This window comes from Scyliorhinus canicula, chromosome 3, assembly GCF_902713615.1.
Source record: "Scyliorhinus canicula chromosome 3, sScyCan1.1, whole genome shotgun sequence".
NCBI lineage: Eukaryota > Metazoa > Chordata > Chondrichthyes > Carcharhiniformes > Scyliorhinidae > Scyliorhinus > Scyliorhinus canicula.
The window spans coordinates 182,885,144-182,910,791 of record NC_052148.1 but is presented as its reverse complement, the minus strand read 5'-3'; the positions used below and the strand labels follow the sequence as shown (position 1 = coordinate 182,910,791).

Below are 25,648 nucleotides of genomic sequence, written 5' to 3'. Positions count from 1 at the left end.
ACGGAAGGGGGAAGCTTTGGGTATTCTAAAAGACATTAAGGTGGACAAGTCCCCAGGACCGGATGGTATCTATCCCAGGTTACTGAGGGAAGCGAGGGTCGAAATAGCTGGGGCCTTAACAGATATCTTTGCAGCATCCTTGAGCACGGGTGAGGTCCCGGAGGACTGGAGAATTGCTAATGTTGTCCCTTTGTTTAAGAAGGGTAGCAGGGATAATCCAGGGAATTATAGACCTGTGAGCTTGACGTCAGTGGTAGGCAAACTGTTGGAGAAGATACTGAGGGATAGGATCTATTCACATCTGGAAGAAAATAGACTTATCAGTGATAGGCAGCATGGTTTTGTGCAGGGAAGGTCATGTCTTACAAACCTAATAGAATTCTTTGTGGAAGTGACAAAGTTAATTGATGAGGGAAGGGCTGTAGATGTCGTATACATGGTCTTTAGTAAGGCGTTTGATAAGGTTTCCCATGGCAGGTTGATGGAAAAAGTGAAGTCGTATGGGGTTCAGGGTGTACTAGCTAGATGGATGAAGAACTGGCTGGGCAACAGGAGACAGACAGTAGTGGTGGAAGGGAGTGTCTCAAAATGGAGAAAGGTGACCAGTAGTGTTCCACAGGGATCCGTGCTCGGACCACTGTTGTTTGTGATCTACATAAATGACCTGGAGGAAGGTATAGGTGGTCTAATTAGCAAGATTGCACATGATACTAAGATTGGTGGAGTTGCAGATAGTGAGGAGGACTGTCAGAGAATACAACAAAATATAGATAGATTGGAGAGTTGGGCAGAGAAATGGCAGATGGAGTTCAATCCAGGCAAATGCGAGGTGATGCATTTTGGAAGATCAAATTCAAGAGCGGACTATATGGTCAATGGAAGGGTCTTGGGGAAAATTGATGTGCAGAGAGATCTGGGAGTTCAGGTCCATTGTACCCTGAAGGTGGCAACGCAGGTTGATAGAGTGGTCAAGAAGGCATACAGCATGCTTGCCTTCATCGGACGGGGTATTGAGTACAAGAGTTGGCAGGTCATGTTACAGTTGTATAGGACTTTGGTTCGGCCACATTTGGAATACTGCGTGCAGTTCTGGTCGCCACATTACCAGAAGGATGTGGATGCCTTGGAGAGGGTGCAGAGGAGGTTCACCAGGATGTTGCCTGGTATGGAGGGTGCTAGCTGTGAAGAAAGGTTGAGTAGATTAGGATTGTTTTCGTTTGAAAGACGGAGGTTGAGGGGAGACCTGATTGAGGTCTACAAAATTATGAGAGGTATGGACAGGGTGGACAGCAACAGGCTTTTCCCAAGAGTGGGGGTGTCAGTTACAAGGGGTCACGATTTCAAGGTGAGAGGGGGAAAGTTTAAGGGAGATGTGCATGGAAAGTTTTTTACGCAGAGGGTGGTGGGTGCCTGGAACGCTTTACCAGCGGAGGTGGTAGAGGCGGGCACGATAGCATCATTTAAGAAGCATCTAGACAGGTATATGAATGGGCGGGAACAGAGGGAAATAGACCTTGGAAAATAGGAGACAGGTTTAGATAAAGGATCAGGATCGGCGCAGGCTGGGAGGGCCGAAGGGCCTGTTCCTGTGCTGTAATTTTCTTTGTTCTTTGTTCTTCCCATGGAGATTCCGCCTTGGCCCGATTAAAACCAGCCCTCTTCTTGGCCACCTCCAGACTCCAATCCTAGTAGATACGGATCTCCGTATTCTCCCACCTGCTGCTCCGTTCTTTCTTCGCCCATCTCAGGATGCACTCCCTGTCCATAAAACATTGGAACCTCACCACTACAGCCCTTGGCGGCTCGTTGGCTTTGGGCCTCCTTGCCAGGACTCGGAGCCCCATCCAGCTCCAGGGGCCTCGGGGAAAGCTCCCGCGCCCATCAGCGTGTTGAGCATTGTAATTACAATGATTACAATGGGTCTGTCCCAGCGTCAGACCCCTCCACTCCTTCAGGGAGACCCAGAATCCGAAGATTCTTCCCCCTCAACCTGTTTTCCAGGTCCTCAAACTTCTCCTGCCACTTCTTGCCTCCACTTTCACCGCCAGGCCCAAAATCTCACCTCGTTCTCTGAGATCTTCTGCCGCACCTCTCGAATCGCCACCCCTTGGGCCTTCTGGGTCTCTACCAGCTTTTCCATCGTTGCCTTCATTGGCGCCAGCATTTGTGCTCTCAGCTCCACAAAGCAGTTTTTGAGGAACTCCTGCTGCTCCCGTGACCACTGCGCCCACGCTGCTTGATCTCCACCCGCCGCCATCTTGCTTTTCCTCCCCCGCTCTCTTTGCTGCTCCAAAACCACTCCTGGTCCACTCCAGACAGTGCTGGGGGAACCTTACTATCACCTTCCCACACTGGGAACCGTCGTAAAAATGCCCCTGAGGCTCCTCAAAAGGGCCCAAAAGTCTGTTTTTGGCGGGAGCTGCCGAATGTGCGACCTAGCTAAGCATGGCCGCAACCGGAAGTCAGAAATAAAATCAATCTTGTGAGGAGAAGAAGGAAATTATTCTTCGGAAGAGATTAGTTTTTCTGTTTGGCAGAAAAAGAGAGAGGGGCTGTCTCACAAAGTACTGTGTGAGCTGACTAAAAAGGTCTAAAACCTGGAAAGTTGTGCAAATAGCTCAGGGATGCTAAAGAGCTGGCTGTTTTCTCCGAAGTGTCCAAAGCATGGACCAAGTGTTCTTGGCTGGTCAGTTGAAAAGGAACTCTGGAAACTGACATCATCAGGACAGTCGTGACCCGAGTGAGAAAGGGTTCATAGAAGTTGCCTTGCAGTGGGTTATCATACCCATTAAACGCAAAGGTAAAAGCTGTTGTTGCAGGACTCCTGACCTACCCTTTATGAATGAAGAATGCTATACTGTAGAACTGTGCAGCTACATAGCACCTCATTTGTGTGGGGAATGCTTGCGGTTGCTAAAGATATATCTGTCCTATTAACTCTTTAAAATTAAAATTACCTTTTTATTTGAGATTTAATTTGCCTGTTTATTCATGTTAATTTACTTTAATTCAGATTCTTGTTGAAGTAAAGATTGCAAGAAGTTAAATCTTTTTGCTAGTTTCTTCCTTGGTAATCATTTGGTAAATTTGGTTATTTTGGTTTCCACTTCCCTCACAGAGATTGTGACAGTGAGTCAAACTAGTCTGCAATGTGCCAGCTTCTGCTCCTAAGATGTTTCAAGAAATAAAGTGCCTTAGATATGTGAATGAATTTCCACAGAGGTTCACTCAATTATCTGGCATAACTGCAATGAAATTCAGAAACTCTCGAAAATAGGCAAAGGCCTTGTTTGCACCACTTTGGGGATAAATTTCTGTAGCTGTCACATCAAAGTTGTGATAAATGAGTATAGACAACCCCTTGGAAATTTGCCCCATCAACGTTATCCAAAGATAGCTTGAGTTGGAGCAATTATGAGTTTCATTAGAATTATAAAGTCAAGTTTACAAATCTGCCTTTGAGCTTCTTGGGAATTCAGAGACAGAGGTCAGTCAACCCTGAAGAACAGGTGGGAATTTCTTCAGAGCCTATGAATTTTCACACCAAAATCCAATTCAGTCTTGGTATGGGGTATGTAGCTTCAGGAAACACATTGGGCGGTATTCTCCGACCCCCCGCCGGGTCGGAGAATCCCCGGGGGCTTGCACGAATCCTGCCACGCCATTCCAATGCTGGCTGCAATCTCCTGCGCTGGTTTTCAGGTGGGGTGGGGATCACACCACGCTGGTCAGGGGCCGTTGGCAGCGGCCCCCCTGGCAATTCTCTGGAGCCCGATGGGCCGATCGGCCATAGGTTTCTGGCCAGTCCCAGCGGAGTGGATTGGACATGGTCCCACACGGCGAGACCTGGCTGGTAGGCCGGCTGGTGTGGTCCTCCAGGGGGGTGCGGCGGTATCCGGCCCTGGGGGCCCCCCACGGTGGCCTGGCCCGCGATTTGGGCCCACCAATCTGTGGGTGGCCCTATGCCATGGGGATTCTCCTTCCTTCCCCGCCGGCCCCTGTAGGCCTCCGCCATGTTCGGCGCGGAGAAGACACTCCGGCGGGTCTGCGCATGCGCTAAACCACGGCGGCGGTTCTGCACATGCACTAACTCGCGCAGTCCCTTCGCCGCCAGCTGGTGTGGCGCCAACCCCTCCGGTGCTGGCCTAGCACCCGGAAGTGCGGAGAATTCTGCAACTTCCGGTTGGCCCAACGCCGGAGTGGTTCGCGCTGTTCTTGGCATCAGGCCAATTCGCCGATTGCGGTGAATCCCGCCCATGGTTCTTTTAAAGTATTTTGCTTTGAGAAAATACATAGTCCAATATTTCCTTCAGACCAAAGATAGAACCCCACTGTTAAAGAGCAGGGGGATGTTAAGGCAAGAACTCAGACGGGATGTGGTAATAGTGGAGGTAATGTTAACATAGTGATGGGGTGGGATTGTGAGTGAGTGATGGATTAAATGGACAAAAAGATGGAGCGCATGGGGAAGCTCGATCTAACTTGCTGGATTCTGTATCTTACTAAGGGAGGACAAGGGATGAGCAGCTAATCTGCTCCCAGGAGGTGGCTTTGCATTTTAAAATATGTTAATAAGGTTGAAAGACTCGGATCTTCCGACTATAAAGGTTTAATACTGACTAATTGGGTTTGCCAGCTCTTTGACAGTACAGCAGATGGAGTGAAGCGGCACAGTTCCAGGGAGAAGGGAACTGAAATGAAAAAGAAAAATAAAAATCGCTTATTGTCACAAATAGGCTTCAAATGAAATTACTGTGAAAAGCCCGTGGTCGCCACATTCCAGCGCCTGTTCAGGAGGCTGGTACTGGAATTGAACCCACTGCTGGCCTGCCTTAGTCTGCTTTAAAATCCAGCTATTTAGCCCTGTGCTAAACCTGCCAATGCCTTCACTGTGCAACTTGTGGGCAAGGGGAGACAGGGATGCCTGCCCCACATGACTACCTCCTTCCCCACCAGCCTCTTCATCAGCGTAAGTCTTGGACACAGAAATACCCCTCCCACCCCTCCGAACTCCCTCAGGATTGGACCCACCCACCAAGGAATCAGACATCTCCCCATCCTCCACAAGATCAGATTTGGGGCCCCCATTATGGTCAGACCCCATACTCAAGAATCAAGGTTTGACCTGGTTCTGTGACCCCACTCTGGAGTGTGTGCCACCTTCCTTGAAGCCAAGCCTGTTTATCAGGCTGACCTCTGGGTCAGAAATCTGTCCATGACAAAAGACACACCTGTTAAAACCAACATGGTTTTCTCTAACCACCAGTCCCTCATAATCCCAGCATCAGAATGTCATAACCCCTTTGTTATGTCTCTGTAATTGAGGACAAATATGGAAACTCTTGACTGGTAGAGGTTGGGAGGGGCAGAGGATCCATCAGACATTTTGAAGGCATCATGAAGCATTTGGGAGCAATGGGGCAGCATCAGTTCCTTGAATTGTCAGTTCCTGCTTGGGAAAAGGCAAGGGAATGGCACAAAGTCATTATGCTCGTTTGGAGAGCCGGTGCAGACATGATGGGCCAAATGGCCTCCTGTGTTGTAAAGATTCTGTGATTCTGTGAATTCATGCTGCTCCTGTCCTGTGTGACTTCTGTAGCCACCTAAGATGGACACTGGGCTAACAAGATGGAGAACTGCTAAGACTGCAGGGAAAAGCAGTTTAGCCAAGGCAAGCAGTCTGCAAAGACTGATTAGCATTTTGCAAGCAGCAAAACTAGTTTCTGGCCAGGTGGAAGATCTCAAACCAAAGGTGTTAATAGCAAAACGCTTTGCATATTAATGAGGCAATCCAGATCGGGGCACACACAATGGCAACATTTGGGTTTTGAATAGATACTTTAAGTGGATGTCCAGACAGAGCGGCACCAGAAGTATCCACCATAGAGACCGCCCCCTCCATCGAGGAAAGACCCTCACATTGGGGGAATTCAAAAGATATCGATTAGGATCTGATCCAATCGATACCTGAAGGTAAAAGCCCGCCCCAAAAGAGGCACGGACGTTGGGGCCCTATAAAGATAGACCCCCACACATGGTCCTGTCTGTTGTTTTCGTGCTCCGGCTTTGACTTCGACCCAGAACTTCGACTTGTATCCTGACTCCAGCCGTTGAGCACCAGCCGCCGAACCGTAAGTGACAATACGACGCTCGCTACGCGAACCAGCCCCACTAGACCCCCAGCGACCAGCCCACTCTCTGAAGGTTGCAGACCAAGATCGGAACGAAGGCCTTGCTCCCTGACCTTGCCTGTTCCTGTTTAGTTAAGTATTCTGATCGCTTAGTTTAGTTGTAGCTTAGTCCCTTAGCGTGTGCATGCGTATTTATTATATTTGTAATAATAAATACTAATCGTTTGGAACTTACTAATCGGTGTATCGTTTTATTACTTTGAACCTGACCTTGGAATATTTGTGAGGTGTTATACGACACCTGGCGACTCCCGAGCTGAAAATACACACATAGAGCCTAGCAGTGTTAAGCACACGGCCTTTAAACGGAGGCGTGTTAATACACTCCAATAAACGCGAATTACACTCAAGTAAAACATGCAACACTTCAATTCTAGCAAACCTGTGTAGGCTGATGGTGTACAGCCATGGCTTTGACCTGGAACATTCCAGAGCAAGTTGCCAACCAAGCAGTGGAACAAGAAACCTTCATCGATTTCATGAGGTTCTTGAGAACAAATTGGATTTGGGGTTATTAGAAATACACTTAGGGAATACTGGATGAGTGAGCTAGATAGACCAGAATTAATCTCCTGCATATCACTGTTGCACTATTAGCATTATAGGCTGTCATAATGAGATCATTCCTCCTTTTAAGAGGTTTGATGTCCACAGAAACTCAATGTTCAGCAGATTCTGCCAGCATTTTCTGCATGCAGCTATTAAATGCCGCTTTTTCCAATCACCCAGGACAGTCGATTATTTACTGAAAAGGAAAGTAGAATCATTTTTGTGTAAAATAGGCTGTTGATCTGATCTTGTCAATTTCCCACTAAGTAGGTTATGTTAGCATCACCCCTCACATTTGGGAAGACAGTCTGGCCTTTGAGATGGGACCTGTGGCAATGAATAACTCATTTTCCATTAAGACTTTGTGCTTATTTCTCATTAATCACATAAAGCATTTAACTGAAAACATTTCTCCAGCATTGACAATGTTGGACCATTACCAACAAATGCATGCCAGTTTCTATTTAGGGAGTAATTTCTTTTCAAACAATATTTTTATTCATTTCTCAGAAGCACACTGCAAATCATTAGTAATTGTTTTATGTGGCATTTAATTACAATAAAAGGTTGTCAAAAATGTAAAGTATTGCATTTGGTATACAACTGACTGAGCACAATTTTTAAAGGGCCGAAGAAGTGTAGACAGCAGCGGTGCACGGCTGAGATTATTTAGTTAGTAGTGATAAATATAATGGTGCAGATTGTTTTAAATTTTCAATTTCTATACAAGTGGAAATATCCATTAATAGCCATTCACTTATATGTGTCGCCTGTATTAGCAATGTCATGGCAGCCTGGAATGGTAAATAATTTTGTATTTTAATTAGTCACTGCAATTTTTTTATGCCTTTCTACCATGCATACAGTAAGAATGGTGATAATTGAATTATGCTAACATTACATAATTATTGTGTCCTAATCAAGTAATCTAGTATTTCACAGAAGAGCGTTTTTGCAGTTCTTTCAAAACAATTAATGCTTGCAGAAAGAAGCTCCGCTGCCAAATTGGCATGGAAAGAAGGGCAGCAATTTCATCACAAACACATCAATACGTTTTCTAATATTTTCTGTTCTCAGGCACCACGGCATTGTACTTGTTCCTAATTATGCATCCAGCCATCACCAGTAATTTCCCCAATCCAAAGACCTTTGAAGAAGTGCAGTTCTTCAGTGGGAATGCCTATCACAAGGGAATTGATTGGTAAGATAAGCGATCAAATAAAGCGCACATTTTGTAAACAAGAAGATCTTTATTAAAATTAGGAGTCCTGCGTTCATAATATGTAGAGAAATTAATTATTTGATTTGAAAGTCTGAATTCTACATTGAGTTTCAGCGATGATAGAACATTTCTGTGCCTCCCAAAGATTTTCAAATTAATTTGCAAAGGTACATTAACTTGCAACCTTAAGATTATGCAGTTCTATAATATAACCAAATAGCTAGACAGCAAAATAAATATATTGGCATGCTTGCTAATGTGACATGGACCAGTAAGTCAACAGTTCCTGCATGTGATTACCCCAGCTCAGTTTTGAATGTAATAAAAGCAAATTACTGCAGTTGCTGGAATCCGAAACCAAAGAGAAAATGCTGGAAAACCTCATCAGAGATTGGCAGCATCTGTAGGGAGAGAAAAGAGCTAAAGTTTCGAGTCCAGATGAGCGCTTTGACAAAGGGACATTTGGACTCGAAACGTTCGCTCTTTTCTCTTCCTACATATGCTAGCTGAAAGAAGACAGAGGGTGGTGGTTGATGGCAAATGTTCATCCTGGAGTTCAGTTACTAGTGGTTAACCGCAAGGATCTGTTTTGGGGCCACTACAGTTTGTCATTTTTATAAATGACCTGGAAGAGGGTGTAGAAGGATGGGTTAATAAATTTGCAGATGACACGAAGGTCGGTGGAGTTGTGGATAGTGCTGAAGGATGTTATAGGATACAGAGGGACATAGGTAAGCTGCAGAGCTGGGCTGAGAGGTGGCAGTTGGAGTTTAATGCGGAAAAGTGTGAGGTGGTTCACTTTGGAAGGAGTAACAGGAATGCAGAGTACTGGGCTAATGGCAAGATTCTTGGTAGTGTAGATGAACAGAGAGACCTCGGCATCCAGGTACATAAATTCCTGAAAGTTGCCACCCAGGTTAATAGGGCTGTTAAGAAGGCATATGGTGTGCTAGCATTTATCAGTAGGGGGATTGAGTTTCGGAGCCACGAGGTCATGCTGCAGCTGTACAAAACTCTGGTGCGGCCGCAGCTGGAGTACTGCGTGCAGTTCTGGTCACCACATTATAGGAAGGATGTGGAAGCTTTGGAAAGGGTTCAGAGGAGATTTACTAGGATGTTGCCTGGTATGGAGGGAAGGTCTTACGAGGAAAGGCTCAGGGACTTGAGGTTGTTTTTGTTAGAGAGGAGAAGGCTGAGAGGTGACTTAATAGAGACATATAAGATAGTCAGAGGGTTAGATAGGGTGGACAGTGAGAGTCTTTTTCCTCGGATGGTGATGACCAACACGAGGGGACATAGCTTTAAATTGAGGGGTGGTAGATAGAGGACAGATGTCAGAGGCAGTTTCTTTACTCACAGAGTAGTAGGGGTGTGGAACGCCCTGCCTGCAACAGTAGTAGACTCGCCAAATTTAAGGGCATTTAAGTGGTCACTGGATAGACGTATGGATGAAAATGGAATAGTGTAGGTCAGATAGGCTTCAGATGGTTTCACGGGTCGGCGCAACATCGAGGGCCGAAGGGCCCGTACTGCGCTGTAATGTTCTATGTTCTATGTTCTAACTCCAAGATTGTGGGTTCCATCCCCATACTAGCCAGCATGCCTCTTCTGAAATACATTTCACAGGGGATGAGGTGGCCGGGAAGATAATGGACTGTTAATCCATTGTGCCCTGAATGTGTGGCTTCGAATACCACCCTTGGCGTTCGTTTGTTTAATATATTGCTTATTTGTATTTTATGAGGCTGTTAATTTGATAATTTGTTCATCTGATAAACTCAAAAGAGTCTAAAAAGGCCCATCTGTGAATCCCAGAAACCACTGTGCTTGCATTTTTAAGCATCACCCGAGTGTTATTACCCTTTCATCAGAACTATCAAACGCATTTTTGACTTAACATTGCACTTACACAAAAAGGATGTTTATTTTACAGTTTTTTGCATGAGTATTCTTTAACAAAACATCTTAAACTGTGTTTGATAGGGCAACACGGTGGCGCAGTGGGTTAGCCCTGTTGCCTCACGGCGCCGAGGTCCCAGGTTCGATCTCGGCTCTGGGTCGCTGTCCGTGTGGAGTTTGCACATTCTCCCCGTGTACTGCCTGCAACAGTAGTAGACTCGCCAACTTTAAGGGCATTTAAGTGGTCACTGGATAGACATATGGATGAAAATGGAATAGTGTAGGTCAGATAGGCTTCAGATGGTTTCACAGGTCGGCGCAACATCGAGGGCCGAAGGGCCCGTACTGCGCTGTAATGTTCTATGTTCTATGCTGCCAGACCTGCTGAGATTTTCCAGCATTTTCTCTTTTGGTTTCAGTTTTGAATGTAATGCAGGAAGGCAAGCCAATCAACTTGTGAGGTTTTGTGAAATTTAGCAGCCAATTTAAAAGTGACATTATCACACGTGAAGCATTGAGAAATACAGAAATAGGAAGAAAGATAAAGAAAGAATGTGCATCTATAAAGTGCTTATTGCACTCTTAGAATATGCCAAAGCATTTTACAATCACTTTCATGTTATTTTTCATGTGGAGATGCCGGCGTTGGACTGGAGTGGGCACAGTAAGAAGTCTTACAACACCAGGTTAAAGTCCAACAGGTTTGTTTCAAATCACTAGCTTTCGGAGCATAGCTCCTTCCTCAGGTGAATGGAACCTGAGGAAGGAGCTGTAGTCCGAAAGCTAGAGATTTGAAACAAACCTGTTGGACTTTAACCTGGTGTTGTAAGATTTCTTAGTGTTATTTTTCAATTGTAGATATTGCTATAATGTAGGGAACATAATAGCCAAATTGTACATTGGAAGTTCCACGAACAGCAATGTGGCTAATGACCAATACATCTCCCTCTTTTTGTGATATTGGCTGAGGGATAAATATTGGCCAGAACTCCCCTACACTTCTTTAATGTCATGGGATGTTTTACAACACAGCTATCTGAGAGGGCAGATGGGTCTTCTTTTACTGTCTACTGTTTCATCCAAAATATAGCACCTCTGCCAATGTAGTACTCCATCAGTACCACACTTAGTGTCAGACAAGAGTGCTGCCAACTAAGCCAAGACTTGGCAGTCCTATCAAGATGATCTCACAAGTGAATCGCTCTCAAATGCCCACTCTTTCAAATATTTATAAGCTCTCTCTAATATTACCGCACACTATGGTTTAATTTTCACTTAACGGAGCAGGAAATGTTTCACAATGAGCTTGGTTGCATTACTGGTTCGTCAACACTGATAAAGAAGCCAGACACATTTTGAATGCCTAACAGTGACTGTCTGATGCTCTCTGCCTCACACATTAGACTCCTTTAAATTTGCAAATTTGAGTCCGAGGACCTCAATTGCCTTTTTCGACCTAAGCTGGTTGGAATGCACACACGCTCCAACCAGTTCTGTGGGCAATGGAGCATGAGGCTCAGAGAAAGGAAGTTCTTTCGTTCCCAAAATTATCATTTGAGCTACTGTTGCCAAGGGACTTTCAGGAGAATAGCTCTCCAGTTCATTCAATTTGATTCTGGCCAGTATTGACTGATACTGGGAGAGGCGGGTTGCCTCACATACTTTAAAGAGCACTTAGCAAGTCATAACATTCAAGACGATGGGCCAAGTGCTGGCAAATGGATTTGGTAGGCAGGTCAGGTATTTTTCATGCTTCGGTGCAGATGTAAAAGATTTAATGCCATGATGATTTCATGTGGTACTGGAGTACAGGTGGTGCTTTCTTGCAAGTGTATGTGACTCAGATGGACCGCATTCACCATGTGTGTCCACGTTGGTGCTTGAAAGTATATTCTTAGGTGGACAGAATTAACACCCATCGTTGAATTCTTGCCGAGGTGAATGGCGGGATGGCCTGGTCCTCTTCGAAGAGACCCAAGTCCGCTTTGCGGTCAGAAGCAATGATAAAATGTCTACCATGTAAGTCCTGGTGGAATTTTCTTATGCCAAAGGCTATTGATAATCCTTCTTGATTTGTGAATAGCCTTTTCCAACCACTGAGAAGGTCCTTGACAAATTCTCAATCGTCCTTTCAGAACCATCACCCATTTCAAGGGACAACACTGCGCCAGCACCAAATGGAGAGGGGTCGCAGGTCAAAATCAGTTCTTTAGATGGGTCCAAGTGTACTAACAGGTTTGAGGAATGCGGAAATTGCGTTATACTGTTGAAGGCTTCCTCCTGGGAACCCTTCCAAGATCAACAATGGAGTTTCTTTAGCAGAATACGCAAAGGGGCAAACACCATGGCTAAGTCTGGTTAAAAATAGCATCCATTAAAGTTTCCCATCCCAAAATTGAATTGAGTCCAGGTTGGTCACCTCTGGGTTGAAAGGTGCACTTCTCTTTTTGAGGAAAACGCCAGCACCCTGTAGGTTTGATAAATGCTCAGCCTCTGTCGATCCAGTTATGAGGACATCATCAAGATATGGTACAACCGTGTTAGCCCCAGTAGCAGACTCTCTATTGTCCTTTCGAATTTTGCACATGCCGAAGACACGCCAAAAGGCACGTACTTGTGTGTGTTTATCGTGACAAACGCTGGGAAGCGTCATCTAATTCAAGTTCTGGTACGTGTGACTCAGATCCAGCTTTGTGCAAGATTAACCTCCTGTCAACGTTGCATACAATTCTTCAATTGTCAGGAGTAGATGTTTATTGGACTTCTGACTCCCTTGGATGTTCCTGCCCCCAGCTGATGTGCATAAGCAACTGTGTGGTGCTCATCAGATTGTGCCCCAGAAGCCTGTCCACTCATGTCATCCACCAAGGTGTGTGTCTCTGTGCTGGTGGAAAGTGCAGGTGATAGCTGTCATGCCTCGATTATGGACTCCTTGGAGCTCTCCTGCTCACTTGTTTTTTTAATATAAATTTAGAGTACCAAATTATTGTTTTCCCAATTAAGGGCAATTTAGCATGGCCAATCCACCTAACCTGCACATTTTTGAGTTGTGGGAGTGAAACCCACGCAGACACGGGGAGAATGTGCAAACACGGACAGTGACCCAGGGCCGGGATTCGAACCCGGGTCCTCAGCACCGTAGTCCCAGTGTTAACCACTGTGCCGCACGCCGCCCTTTCCATTTCTTGGTTAACGGGGGAGGGAACATCCGGATAGCCCGGCCCCATCAGATGGATATCCTGTTGTCAGCGAGAGGGAAGGATCATTTTGTCAGACATGAACAATACACTGAGACAGGTCATCTGGTTGAAGGGGCAGTGGGTGCTCACCTCTGCGGCATAGGCCAACCTCGCTGTCAGTGAATGGTCTTTTCTCGATTTCCGGGGCCTGTTCCTCATTGGGGATGAAGACTCGAATCTCTGCTACACTTGGCCCTTTCCTGCTTATTGTGGGCTATTTCTCCTGCGGGGACAAAGAGAGGGCACTGTGAGCTGGGTCAGGGGACTCTATAGCAGGTGGCATTTGTGGGCACTGCACCTGATCATGAGATTGTGCTAATGGGTGCCAGTGGTTTCTGAGGAATAAGCACAAAGATCAGATGTGGGGAGGGTGCGAGATGTTAGCCAGTGATTTAGAACATAGAACATAGAACAGTACAGCACAGAACAGGCCCTTCGGCCCTCGATGTTGTGCCGAGCCATGATCACCCTACTTAAACCCACGTAACCCGTATACCCGTAACCCAACAATCCCCCCATTAACCTTACACTACGGGCAATTTAGCATGGCCAATCCACCTAACCCGCACATCTTTGGACTGTGAGGGTATTGGGAATTTGAGGGGTGGCAGGCAGAACCGGTGCCAGGAGAGAGGCAGCAACTTACCCTTGCAGCTCGGTGGAGGTCATTGGTTTTCTTCCGACATTGGACGGCAGTCATCATGATCATGCTGCCCGCACTGACACCACCTCCCAGGCAGTATTGGTGACCCTGCTGCTGATCCTCCGACCCCCACGGGGGAAGAGGGATGTCCTATCTGGCATCAACACATCGAGAAGCCTGTTCAGATTGGCAACTCCAAAGCGCAGTGCATATCTGCGCGCTGCCATACTTGTGTGTTGTCTGGGAGTGAGTGGTGAGGGAACATTTAAAAACAGGTCCCTCTTCTTAGCGGCGAGCTGCTGAGGCACAGGCCTGGCAGATCAGATGGCAGATCAGATGGTGAGACAGCCCGAAATGGCCAGATGTTCGTGGGGGCTCAGTTCCGGCACCAAGTGCTGTTAAATTCGGGTGGCGATCTCACCAAGTTGGCCATTGAGAAACACCCTGCCAAACGTGCTCCAAATCACACTTGGATATTTTTCAGTTAATTTTGTTCTTCTTCATTGATTCATGGGATGTAGGCAGCGCTGTCTGGGCCAACATTTGTTGCCCATCCCTGAGGGCATTTAAGAGTCAACCACATTGCTAGATCTAGAGTCACATGTAGGCCAGAACAGGTAAGGTGTCCTTCCCTCAAGGACACTAGTGAACAAGAGATGGGTTTTACAACAGTCGACAATGGTTTTATGGTCGTCATTAGACTTTTAAAATTCCAGATTTTTATTGAATTCAAATGCCACCATCCGCCCTGGTGGGATTCAATCCCATGGTCCCCAAAGCATTACCCTGGGTCTCTGGATCACAAGTCCAGCGCAATACCACTACGTCACTACGTCCCCATATGTCTTAAGCTACATGTCAGCTGTACTGCCTACAATGCCTATAGTTACCGTTGTATAGTTACCGTTGTGTGTAAAATGATGACGATGTTCAATGCTCAGGAAAACAAACTCATTTCCTGACGTTGATCTTGGAATGGTCAAGATGATTCCAGAGAGTCCGCCGCAGGCAATGTTAGATGTGTGACCCACAACTTTCCATTTGTTAAAATGAATGGGCTGTGCAATCACGTTTTCTTAGAGTGGAATTGGCGGATTAGGAACTTGATCTGTAATAGAAGCAAAATAAAAATGGGGAGATGAAATATGATTCCATAATGTGTAATTTGAGGGTACTGTTGTTTGCCAAAGAACTTTCAGAAACAAAATCAACTTAATATCCTTAAAATGTATTGAAGGCATCCCAACATGATTCTTATATTTGGAATATTGTGCACACTTTCAAACACCTGGGGTAGATTTTTAGTGGTTGGTGGGATTGCGAACGGGTGCGGGCTCAATTTGAGGAAAACATTGCTCGAGGGTATCTTTGCATTCTGATGCCTCACAGATGGGCTACGATTTACAGAGGAGGGGTTCGAATGGATACCCTCTCACCTCCAAATAATGGCCCATTAAGTTGCTTGAGGATGGTGTTAATGGGTTTGAGAGGGCGAGAATGCAGTTTTGAAATGTGAACTTGATAAACCCGAATGCCTGGTGCATGTTACTACATAGCTCAAAGCAGGGAGAAGTGAAAGTTGATTTTATACAATGTACAGTATTGGGACCTGGGAAATCATATGCCAGATTGTGCACATTACCTTCCATTTTGCCATGTGCCCACTTTCTTGAGCCACTATACTGCTGGCTCTTTGAGGTGTTGCCTCTTCTCTTCAACAAACCAGTGGCAATCCCCATCACGGCTGCCGTTTTTGCCATTTTGCTGCTCACACTGCAGGCAGCTCCTGCCTTCTGGAGATGCTCGCCTTGGACACCGAGCTTGCCTTGGGCCTGGTGAGGACATTTACATTTCAAAATAGCGTTGCATGAATGACCCTATTTGTGACACGCGGTTGGGGCTTATAAATTATCTCAGCTTCAAGTTCCCAATCCCCAATTTAAAATACAGCCCCCGAACCTTCAAAACAATGCTGCTACATTTGAGACGTGTCGGAGAAAAACAACAAAGGTGATGGAAGACTCCGGAGTCAAAAATGTTTTGGAGATACTGGGCGGGATTCTTTGGTTCCCCAGACATGTGTTTCTCGGCGGCTAGCAGCGGGATTCTATCTTCCTGCCGCTTGACAATGGGATTTCCCATTGAAACCACCCGACGACGCCGGGAACCCCCTTGGTGTGGTGTGGGTGCATTGCCGACGGGAAAAGTGAATCTCGGTGACCAGAGAATGCCGGCCACTAATTACACTTATTCTCAAGGAAAATAAACAGTAAGGAATTGTAGCAAAAATGATGAGAAGCATAAATAGTGAAGATTTATACTAGCTATTTAACTTTGACTGTGACCTCAGAGCTAGAGGATTCATACAACATGAATAAGCCTCAAATAAGACTTGGTATTGTGAGTAAAATAAATTCTTTCAGAGTAGTGGAATGGACTTACAGCAAAATGAGTTGGCCCCATGTCAACTAATCCTCCATCAGAACAGAAATGGAAAAAATAAGTGGTTAGATTGGAATTGATGGCTGTAGGAATAAGAGCAGGCAGAGATGATCAAATAGTACATGAAATGCAATGGTAGCTGTGGCTAAAGTGGGATTACATAACCGTGGAATGAAAAGATAGCCTATCATTTCATTTGTTACTGTTGGGGTCGTCAAAAATCTTTGTAGAATGTTTCCGCAGTAGATTAAAATAGGTTTTATAAATTCTCTGGTGGGTTGACTGTACTTTTTAAGCATATTCTTCCTTGTGCTCTTCTGGGTGTTTCAGTAAAGTACTTGGTGATGGTCTAGTTGTATAACTTAATTTTAAGCAGGCATTCTTCAAAGAAGGTCACCAATAATATTCAACTATGGGTCTCCTGATTATTTTATCATAGTTTTGGTGGAAGATCAACAGAAAACTCAGGGGAATGATGCCAACCCCATTTCTCTGCTGTTTTTGTGGATCTTCTGCCGCAGCTATCATGAACAGCCCGTGAAAATTCAGCCAGTTTCTGCATCTTCTGAGGTGGGTGTATTCAACCCTGCCCATCTAAATTGAAACTTTACTGAGGGGTAGCACTGACTTTAGATAGTTGTGAAACAGACAATAGTGAATTGTCAGCCTGTTTTACACCTTTCCCGATTTTCAGTTGCACTGACTTGAGAGGCTTCCACTCATGACACCAATGACGTCGGCAGGACCCTAATGTTCAATGAGGTCAGCAGGAGGCCTGATCATGGTTGGGCCTAACTTACATTGGCTTGATACCGGTGCTGATCATACTTCTTATCTTGATTGATAAGGGGATCAGGGATTATGGGCAGAAGGCAGGTGACTGGGGATGAGAAACATATCAGCCATGATTGAATGGTGGAGCAGACCCAATGGGCCGAAAGGCCTAATTCTGATCCTATGTCTTATGGAAACTCACCAAATGGAACAGTAGGCAAGCCAACAGGGCAGTCAACTTACATTGTGCTTTCGAATGAAGAGCATGGGAGTCAGACAGAGCAGCATGTTTACCATCAGTGAAATATTTCTATCAGCTATAGCAGCCTTTAAGGCTCGAAACTCACTAGCTGCTGCAGGAATAATGAACTTCAGCTCTGTTGCCAGCTTGCCCTGACTGCAACTAAGGATCCTTTTTAATACCACAGGAAATAACTGCACCCCAGCCCAAGGTGTCTGTGTGGGATAAGAAACCAACAATAGCGATATGGGTAGAACTGAAAATGATGTCAGGGACCTAATAAGGTCATTTGTAACCTGGCTAACATTTATAAATGAGGACCCTGCCTATTTCCAGGAGTTCTGGCCACATAAATCACCATGTGCCTGAAGTTCAGAACAATAACTTCCAGTGATAAATCAGGAATTAGTTCCAAAACTGAGGATGTTTGTGGTGTGCGGCATTCCTTCCATTGACTCCACCTCCTTTGATGTAATAAGATATGAATGGGACAGAGTTTCCTGTGCCAGCCTGACAGTGCCAAGGTGCCGAGCTGCCATTTCCCCCACCCTACGGATCGGCCCAGGAATCTCCTTCGTGGGTGCACAGGAATCTGATATTCATACGGTCACTGATCAAACAAGTTATTATTTTATATTTTCTAATTAGGATGTCATCCTCACGTTACTCCTCTTTGGATCACATTCTTTGGATCCTGTGAGCCCCCTCCCCACTGTCAGTCATCAAACATTTACAATAAATTCTCAATCATTTGAAATCTGGGCTGGAATTCTCACCCTTCTGGGTGAGCTGGGTCTTCAGAGGGAGTTGGGACTCATGTCGGGGGGTCGAGAGATCGGAACGCCAGGAGCACCTCAGTGCAGGCTATGCGGCGAAGTCCAACTTCGACTGGGTGTACCCTGCCATGAGAGCAAGAAAAAGGGTGTTGTTTGATAGCAGCTTTGTTGCTGGCACTAGGGAACGTCAGGAATAACCCCTCAATTTCGGCTGAGAATGGACTCTTTTTTGTTAAATCACGCTCTAAATGTGGGTGACTACCGATGTGGATCTCACCCAAAAAGCCAGCGGGAAACACTCCACCACACCTGCCCAATATGACACATTTTGGTTGAATCCCCCCCCCTCCCCGCCTTATTGTGTTTGCGATTTCAGCACAAATCATTGCAGCTCAAGTTTGCTCTGTGGCATTTTCTAGATTGTGTGTTCAAAATAATTAAAATTTACTCTTCTAATTTTGTAGGTACATGAATTTTTTTCCTATCCCTTCCAATGTGACCACAGACTTTTTATTTGAGAAAAGTGCAAACTACTTTCACTCCGAGGATGCTCCAAAACGAGCTGCTGCCCTCTTGCCAAAGGTGAAAATAATCACCATTCTCATCAATCCTTCAGATCGGGCCTACTCCTGGTACCAGGTAACCGTGACCATTCTGCTTCCTGAGGCTAATGTTTAACACCCTCTCTTTAACTTCTGCAAGGTCAGATTTGAATTTTCCGTCTTTTCTGCTGTCTACAGCACCAGCGAGCTCACGAAGATCCTGTTGCTCTTCGGTATAGCTTTTATGAGGTGATCACAGCAGGTCGGCAGGCTGTTCCTGAGCTTCGGGCCCTTCATCATCGGTGTCTGGTGCCTGGCTGGTATGCAGCTCATATCGAAAGGTGGCTCACATATTACCCAACTCGGCAGGTGAGCATGTCAATAGGCAAGAAGCATCTGGTTTAATGTGATATGTTTTATATATATATCTCTCACCTTTTATTCACTTTGCATTTTTCAATTCCCTTGAGCTATCCCACATTCTCCTAGCAGTCTGAAAGGAATGGCAAGTTAAACCACATGTCACTGCCCATATAAATTATGATTAAAAGCAGACTGAATGATCATTTTTCCCAATCCCTATTGTGTTCTCAGCCTCTTTGTTCACACTATAGCTAGTAGGCCCATCTGAGAACTGATAGGAATGTTTAGTGACCAGCAGCCTTAGAACTCAACCCTTTGATTTTCTGCTTGAGAGTCAAACACTTGACCACCTGCAATATCACTGCCTTCACCTGTATAAGGAATGTGCAATAGATTTTCTATATCACCTCAGTGTAATACATCTTCTAGACTCAGACTAAGAACTAGGACTTATTTACTATAGTGTGGAGTCTATAGCTCCAGAATTTATGGGAAATAGGGGAAGGTACAAGAAGATCCAGAAAACAGAGAAAATTAGTATTACCTGGGATGCAGAGTCAGCCAAACTAGGCAGTTCCTGCCCAGCAGCCTGACCTGCAGGTGGGAAAAAACTTCAGTGGCAGGAGGTCACATCTGAGGAGCCTTGGACACACACCCTAGCAATTTGGACGGCTGGGGAAGGTTGGCAACCTGGAGGAGGTCAAAAGCTTCCTAGAAGGCTGGGAGGAGTGCACTGCTATATTAGCAGCATGGTAGGATAGTGGTTAACACAGTTGCTTCACAGCCCCAGGGTCCCAGGTTCGATTCCCAGCCCAGTCACTGTCTGTGTGGAGTCTGCACGTTCTCCCTGTGTGTGCGTGGGTTTCCTCCGGGTGCTCCGGTTTCCTCCCACAGTTCAAAGATGTGCGGGTTAGGTGGATAGGCCATGCTAAATTTCCCTTAGTTTCCAAAATGGTTAAGTGGGGGTTACGGGGATAGGGTAGATACGTGGGCTTGAGTAGGGTGCTCCTTGTAGGGGCCGGTGCAGACTCCATGGGCCGAATACCCTCCTTCTGCACTGTAAATTCTATGATTCTATGATTGGCTGTTCCGCCTCTCAAGTGTGAGATACTTGGATGCTCTAATGTCTGCTATAGCAAAAGGAAGTGGACGAGTGTGACCTTGTAAAGTGTTGAGAACATACTTCCTGTGTTAACTCTTTGTAGCTTTCTAACCCTCATCGCTCCAAATTTGGGGGTTAATATCGAGGCCTTTATTTCTGCTGCCCTGCCAGGCAGTATCTATCCTCGCAAGCAATTTGCTCTGGTTATGTACTTTGGCTAATATATGTGAAATTGGACCTCTTTATTCATTTATTACAGATGTAAAATGCTGTGCAAGGGCCAATTTCGACCGCCAATGTTCTGGGCCCCAAGGCACTAATATACTGGGTCAAGTAATTTTTCAGTTGTTAGGCCGCTTACATGTGTAGTTAAGGGGCCTACAAGTTGTTTGTGGCCCCATCTATCAAAATGGCTTGTGGTGAACAGAACAGAACTTAGGCCTCTGTTGCCTAAGGAGAAAGCTCCTTAAAAAGTCCTTAAAATAAACATTTGAAGAACATTCCTCTGCAGCGAGGAGAACCTATGGTGTCTCTCCAACTGTACAATTTGCTCCTGCCCCATTGTTTACTGTACCTTCCTTCCCCTGCACTAACCATTGAGTCACTGGCATTCATTCTAGTCTGAGAGCTACCTCCTAAGAATTCTGTTTCAGTAATAAGTACTACTGGGAAAGTTACCATTGCAGATTGAGAAAGAAGTTAAGCCTATTAATAAAGGAGCAATCAGCATTCACAATGCTCCACCACTTGATCCATTCCTTTGTCTGTACTAAGAAGGAGGGGCAGAATTGATGTTGATATTATGGGCGCGATTTAACAGCCTCGTCACGCCCGACTTGGTGTCGCAATGAAGCCGTTGAATCTCACAAGAGGCCTCTTGCGAGATTTGAGATGATCAAGCCAGGAGACCTCGGCAGGGCACTGTTTAGCACAGGTTTCCATAAACATGGACCAGGCGTAATGGCAACTGAGGATATCTCCAAAGGCCGTTAGAGACTCCCAGGTGGTTGGAGGCAAGGCAGGGTGGCACCCTGGCAGTCCCTCTGGCACCTGGGTACCTTTTCATGGGAACTCTGGCAGTGCCAGGGTGCCCAAGTGGTACTTCCAGGCTGGAAGGGGCACTGTCATGGTGCCAGGCTGGCAGTGCCAAGGGGCACATGTGTGTGCCAGGTGTGGGACCCGGGGGTGCTTTACCGGTAAGCATTGGGGTGAGGAGGGGCTCGAAGACCCCAGAGAGGAAGGTTGGGTGAAGTGAAAGGGTCTGGACGCCATGTTGGGTTCATGGAGGGAAGTCGAACGATCAGGGCTGCCTTTATGAATGGTGCCCTGCTGCGGGAGTAGTTTCCTGCACTGGTGAGCTGAGTTTGCCAGTACAGGAAATTAAGAAAGTGCTGCCTCAACCGAGGACAATAATAGTGGCAAAGTGCAATTGAATAGTGAACCCCCCCCCCCCCCCCCCCCCCCCCCCCCGCTCAACGTGCCCGAAACCGGACTCTGAATTTTGTTTTGTTAAATTGTGCCCTATGCCTCTGTAAGTGGGGAATTTGGAATGAATCGCACAGGTTACAAAACAGGGACTAATTTAGACATTTATGATTTTGATAGCTGCTGCAGAAGAAGCCCACGCAAATTTGTACTTACCTAATCGCACCAGTTTCCACTCAAGAAAATCTGACCCTATAACCATGCGTGCCCAAGTGGAGCTCTGCTCACAAACCTGTGTAGTGGAATTCTCTGTTGGCAGGATCCTCCCGTCCGCCAGCAGCACACCCACACCCCCGGGTTTCCCGGCGGCAGAAGGTGTCCATAATGGGAAACCCCATTGGTCGGCTGCAGGAACGGAGAATCCCGCTGCCGGTGGGGACGCACCGTGCCGTAAAGCACAGCCGGCAGACCAGAGAATCACTTTTCTCATGTCAGAAAAATGTCTCGAAGTTTAAGAGAAGGTTCAGATTAAGTTTTGATGGTAAAATTTGAAAACTTTGGCTGCAATCGGGTTTCAATTTTTGCATTGGGAAGCAAAACCTGTTTTATATCAATGGGAAAAGTGCAATATAATATTATACCTGGCAACAAAATAATGCAATTGCCTCTTTAATAGCTTTTGACTCCTTTTACCAATTATTATGAAGCAATTAAAAAGTTACACTAGTTTTAATTATAACTTTTGAACAGCCAGGACTATTTTTTGCCAGCCCACACACAGCTGCAACATCAAATCATGCCTGTTCGTCAGGAATTAACAAATTTAAGTTCGCTATTCCAGGCCATCTGGGAAGTTGTCATGGAGCCGATAGCAGCTGATTTTTTTTTTGCTGAACCGGTGGCAGTAAATTCACTGCTACCTGCCAAAGGAAGTCTTACCTAAGATAGCAAATCAACTCATGTCTTGTAGCCACAATGTTTCACTTCCCCTCACCACAATTATAAATCAGTATGCTGCCAAATGACAACCAGGCACATGTTGACAGTCATATTTTATTTATATTCTTACTTTGAGCTTGAGTTTGTGTTTTTAATGATTGATTGTCCTGTAAAATTATCTGACTGAAACTGGTTTTAGTTACACATTATAGATGGGCAGAAGCTGAGGACTGACCCTGCTGCAGTAATGGATGGTGTGCAGAAATTCCTTGGAGTTTCCCAGTACTACAATTATTCTCAGGCCCTCACGTAAGTTTATACGACTTTAGTGAAGGGATAAGATGTTATTCTTGTGCTGTCATTCTGATTTTACATGGGACTCCGCTAGAGGTGATGATGACGTGTGTTTTAACATCAGGGGTGCTGGTCTAATCACCTAGTTCTCATTCTGTGCAGCAAAGTAAAATGGCAGCAAAAATATGTAGTATATCAACTTTATATGGGGTTCCATGTTCGGAGGAATAAAAAATAACGCTCCAAGGACAAGCTTACCCGTTCCCATTTAGAAGTAGTGCCCCACGTATAAAAAATAATTGGGTGACTAATCCACTGGCCTGGCTGGCTGAAATTGGATTCTTGAAGCTAAGTTTTAACACCAAAGGTTTAGACTAATGTTGGTGTGGGTTATTTTAAGCGAGCATCGACCTTGAGCTACCTGTTGTCTCGCTGCAGAGGTTTCCGTCACTGCATGAGACCAGTTTTTTCAAATTAAATTATTCTGGCGTAGTTACTTATCTTTGAAATTAAAGTTACAGCAAACCAATTGCAGAGAATGGAACTTCCTGTCTTCCCGATTGAGAATCATAAAATATTTACAGTGCAGAAGGAGGCCATTCAGCCTGCTGTATTTGTGCTGGTTTTCTGAAAGAGCAATTCGCCTTGTACCACTCCCCTGCCTTTTCCCCATATCCCCCTATTTCCTTTTCAGATAATGATCCAATTCCTTTTTGAATATCATGATTGTATCTGCATCCACCAATCCTTCCACCAATGTCAATAGTGGCAGCTAACTGAAATTCCTCATCCCATAAACAGTCTCATAAATCTTTTCTGTATATGTCTTCACATCTTTCTGAAAGTGTTCTGCCCAGAACTGGACGCAGTACCCGAGGTAAGGCCAAACCAGTGTTTTATCCAGGTTTATCATAACTACCTACTTTTCTACTCTGTTCCCCTATTTACACAGACCAGGATCCCATAAACTTTATTAAACCTGCTCTCAAACTCTCCTGACACCACCTTCTATAATTTATACGCATATACCTCCAGATTCCTCTGCTCCTGCACTTGAAATATTTCTATTGTATCTCCACGTTCTTCCTACTAAAACGGAATCATATCCGCAGAGGCGAACTTTCAATGAAACACACGGTGCTGCAACGCAGGGCCCGAGCAATTCACTCCATTCGGAGAGGTGACTATTGTGGTGGGAACACCAATCAGACCCTTGGTAGCTCTAATTTTTTATTTTTGTTTATAAATTTAGAGTGCCCAATTCATTTTTTTCAATTAAAGGACAATTTAGCGTGTCCAATCCACCTACTCTGCACATTTTTGGGTTGTGGGGGCGAAACCCACGCAAACACAGGGAGAATGTGCAAACTCCACACGGACAGTGACCCAGAGCCGAGATCGAACCTGGGATCTCGGCGCCGTGAGGCACCACTGCGCCATCGTGCTGCCCTTGGTAGTTCTAAATTTGTTCATTCAAATTTCCTGAGCCTATCAGCAGGAAATACAGAACATTGGGCTCTGATTGGTGGATACCCCTTTGGAGCTGGAGAACAGTTTGCCAGACATTGAGAGGTGGTGGAGACTTAGAGCAGTTCAGACACTGATCTCCTGAATTGATGTGACGTTTTTGAGCTTTCATTGAGTAAAGGTGCTAAGCAGCAGCCAGCTTTCTTGAAGTTGGTCTGACAGGCAGCCCGAGACAAAACTTTGGTCACTGATCTAACATCGGGTTGTGAGCCTTCAATTCCTACAGTGATGCGAGGAGGTGACACTGGCCAAGTACCGTCAAGGAAGCAGCAGGGCAACCCTAGATCTCCAGGCCAGATAGCCAGAAGCAGGAGCAAACGCAGTTGTTGAGGATCAAGGCTGGAGGCATAGTCTCCCGAGCGAAAGCCGAGAGGTGAGCAGAGCAGCAGTCATGTGGGGCTCAACGTCATTGGGGGCAAGCTGCCACATCTCCAGGGGACGGGACAGAGCGTCACCTGGGATCCCGCAAAGGAGAATGCAGGGTCCCCAAAATGTAAGTCCACCTCTGCTTCTCTGCATTAAATTTCATCTGCACTTGTCCCTCTATTCCACAAACCTGTCTATGTCCTTTTGAAGATCTACCCTATTTTTCTAATACTTCACAATATTTCCATGTTTCATGTCATCCACAAATTTTTCAATTATGCCCTGTGCACCAAAGCCTATGTCAATATACACATAGTTCGAGTATCCTTTCTCTGAAACTCTTGGGGCCGATTACATTTCAGATTTCAGATAATTTTGGTTTTCAGATACGGCATATAGGCCTCGACCTACATAAAATATAAAATAAAATGGCTAAAGCTGAGGCTGGCTAGAATCTAGGAAAGTTAAGCTGCAGGATTCTCCAGTCGGCTGGCCATGTATTCCTCAGCAGCGTGTCCTCACCGTCCGCAGGAATCTCCATTCTGGCCACCTGATAATGGGATTCCCCATTGTGACCACCTCACGCTGCCAGGAAACCTACAGGGGTGGGTGTGCTACCAGCAGAATGGAAAATCCCACCAAGATATATCTCTGAGTAATAAGAACAAAGCAGAGGAACAGGCCCTTCGGCCCTCCAAGCCTGCGCTGACCATGCTGCCCGTCTAAACTAAAATCTTGTACACTTCCTGGGTCCGTATCCCTCTATTCCCATCCTATTCATGTATTTATAAAGATGACCCTTAAACGTCACTATCGTCCCTGCTTCCACCACCTCCTCTGGCAGCGAGTTCCAGGCACCCACTACCCTCTGTGTAAAAAACTTGCCTTGTACCTCTTCTCTAAACCTTGCCCCTTGCACCTTAAATCTATGCCCCCGAGTAATTGACCCCTCTACCCTGGGAAAAAGTCTCTGACTACCCCGAAACAGTCTCTGACTATCCAGAAAAAGACTGACTATTCAATAAATGCAGGATACCTGTAATACATTCCCACATATCGCACCATCTGTGATTCTGCTTGTCAGAGAGCTTTTGCAAGATAAACAGTGCAGACA

At 45.6% G+C, this 25,648-nt stretch overlaps 1 protein-coding gene across 18 annotated transcripts in view; it reads left to right on the top strand.

Moving 5' to 3' along the window:
* The window catches only part of ndst3 (N-deacetylase/N-sulfotransferase (heparan glucosaminyl) 3), a 1,441,915-nt gene that overhangs the window by 1,400,305 nt on the left and 15,962 nt on the right, over window positions 1-25,648 (top strand). For all 18 annotated transcript variants that reach the window (XM_038791879.1, XM_038791880.1, XM_038791871.1 and 15 more), the window contains 4 exons: window positions 7,818-7,941; window positions 18,441-18,615; window positions 18,717-18,887; window positions 22,547-22,656. In XM_038791879.1, coding sequence (XP_038647807.1) covers window positions 7,818-7,941; window positions 18,441-18,615; window positions 18,717-18,887; window positions 22,547-22,656 — 580 coding nt within the window. The remainder of the gene's footprint in view (window positions 1-7,817; window positions 7,942-18,440; window positions 18,616-18,716; window positions 18,888-22,546; window positions 22,657-25,648) is intronic.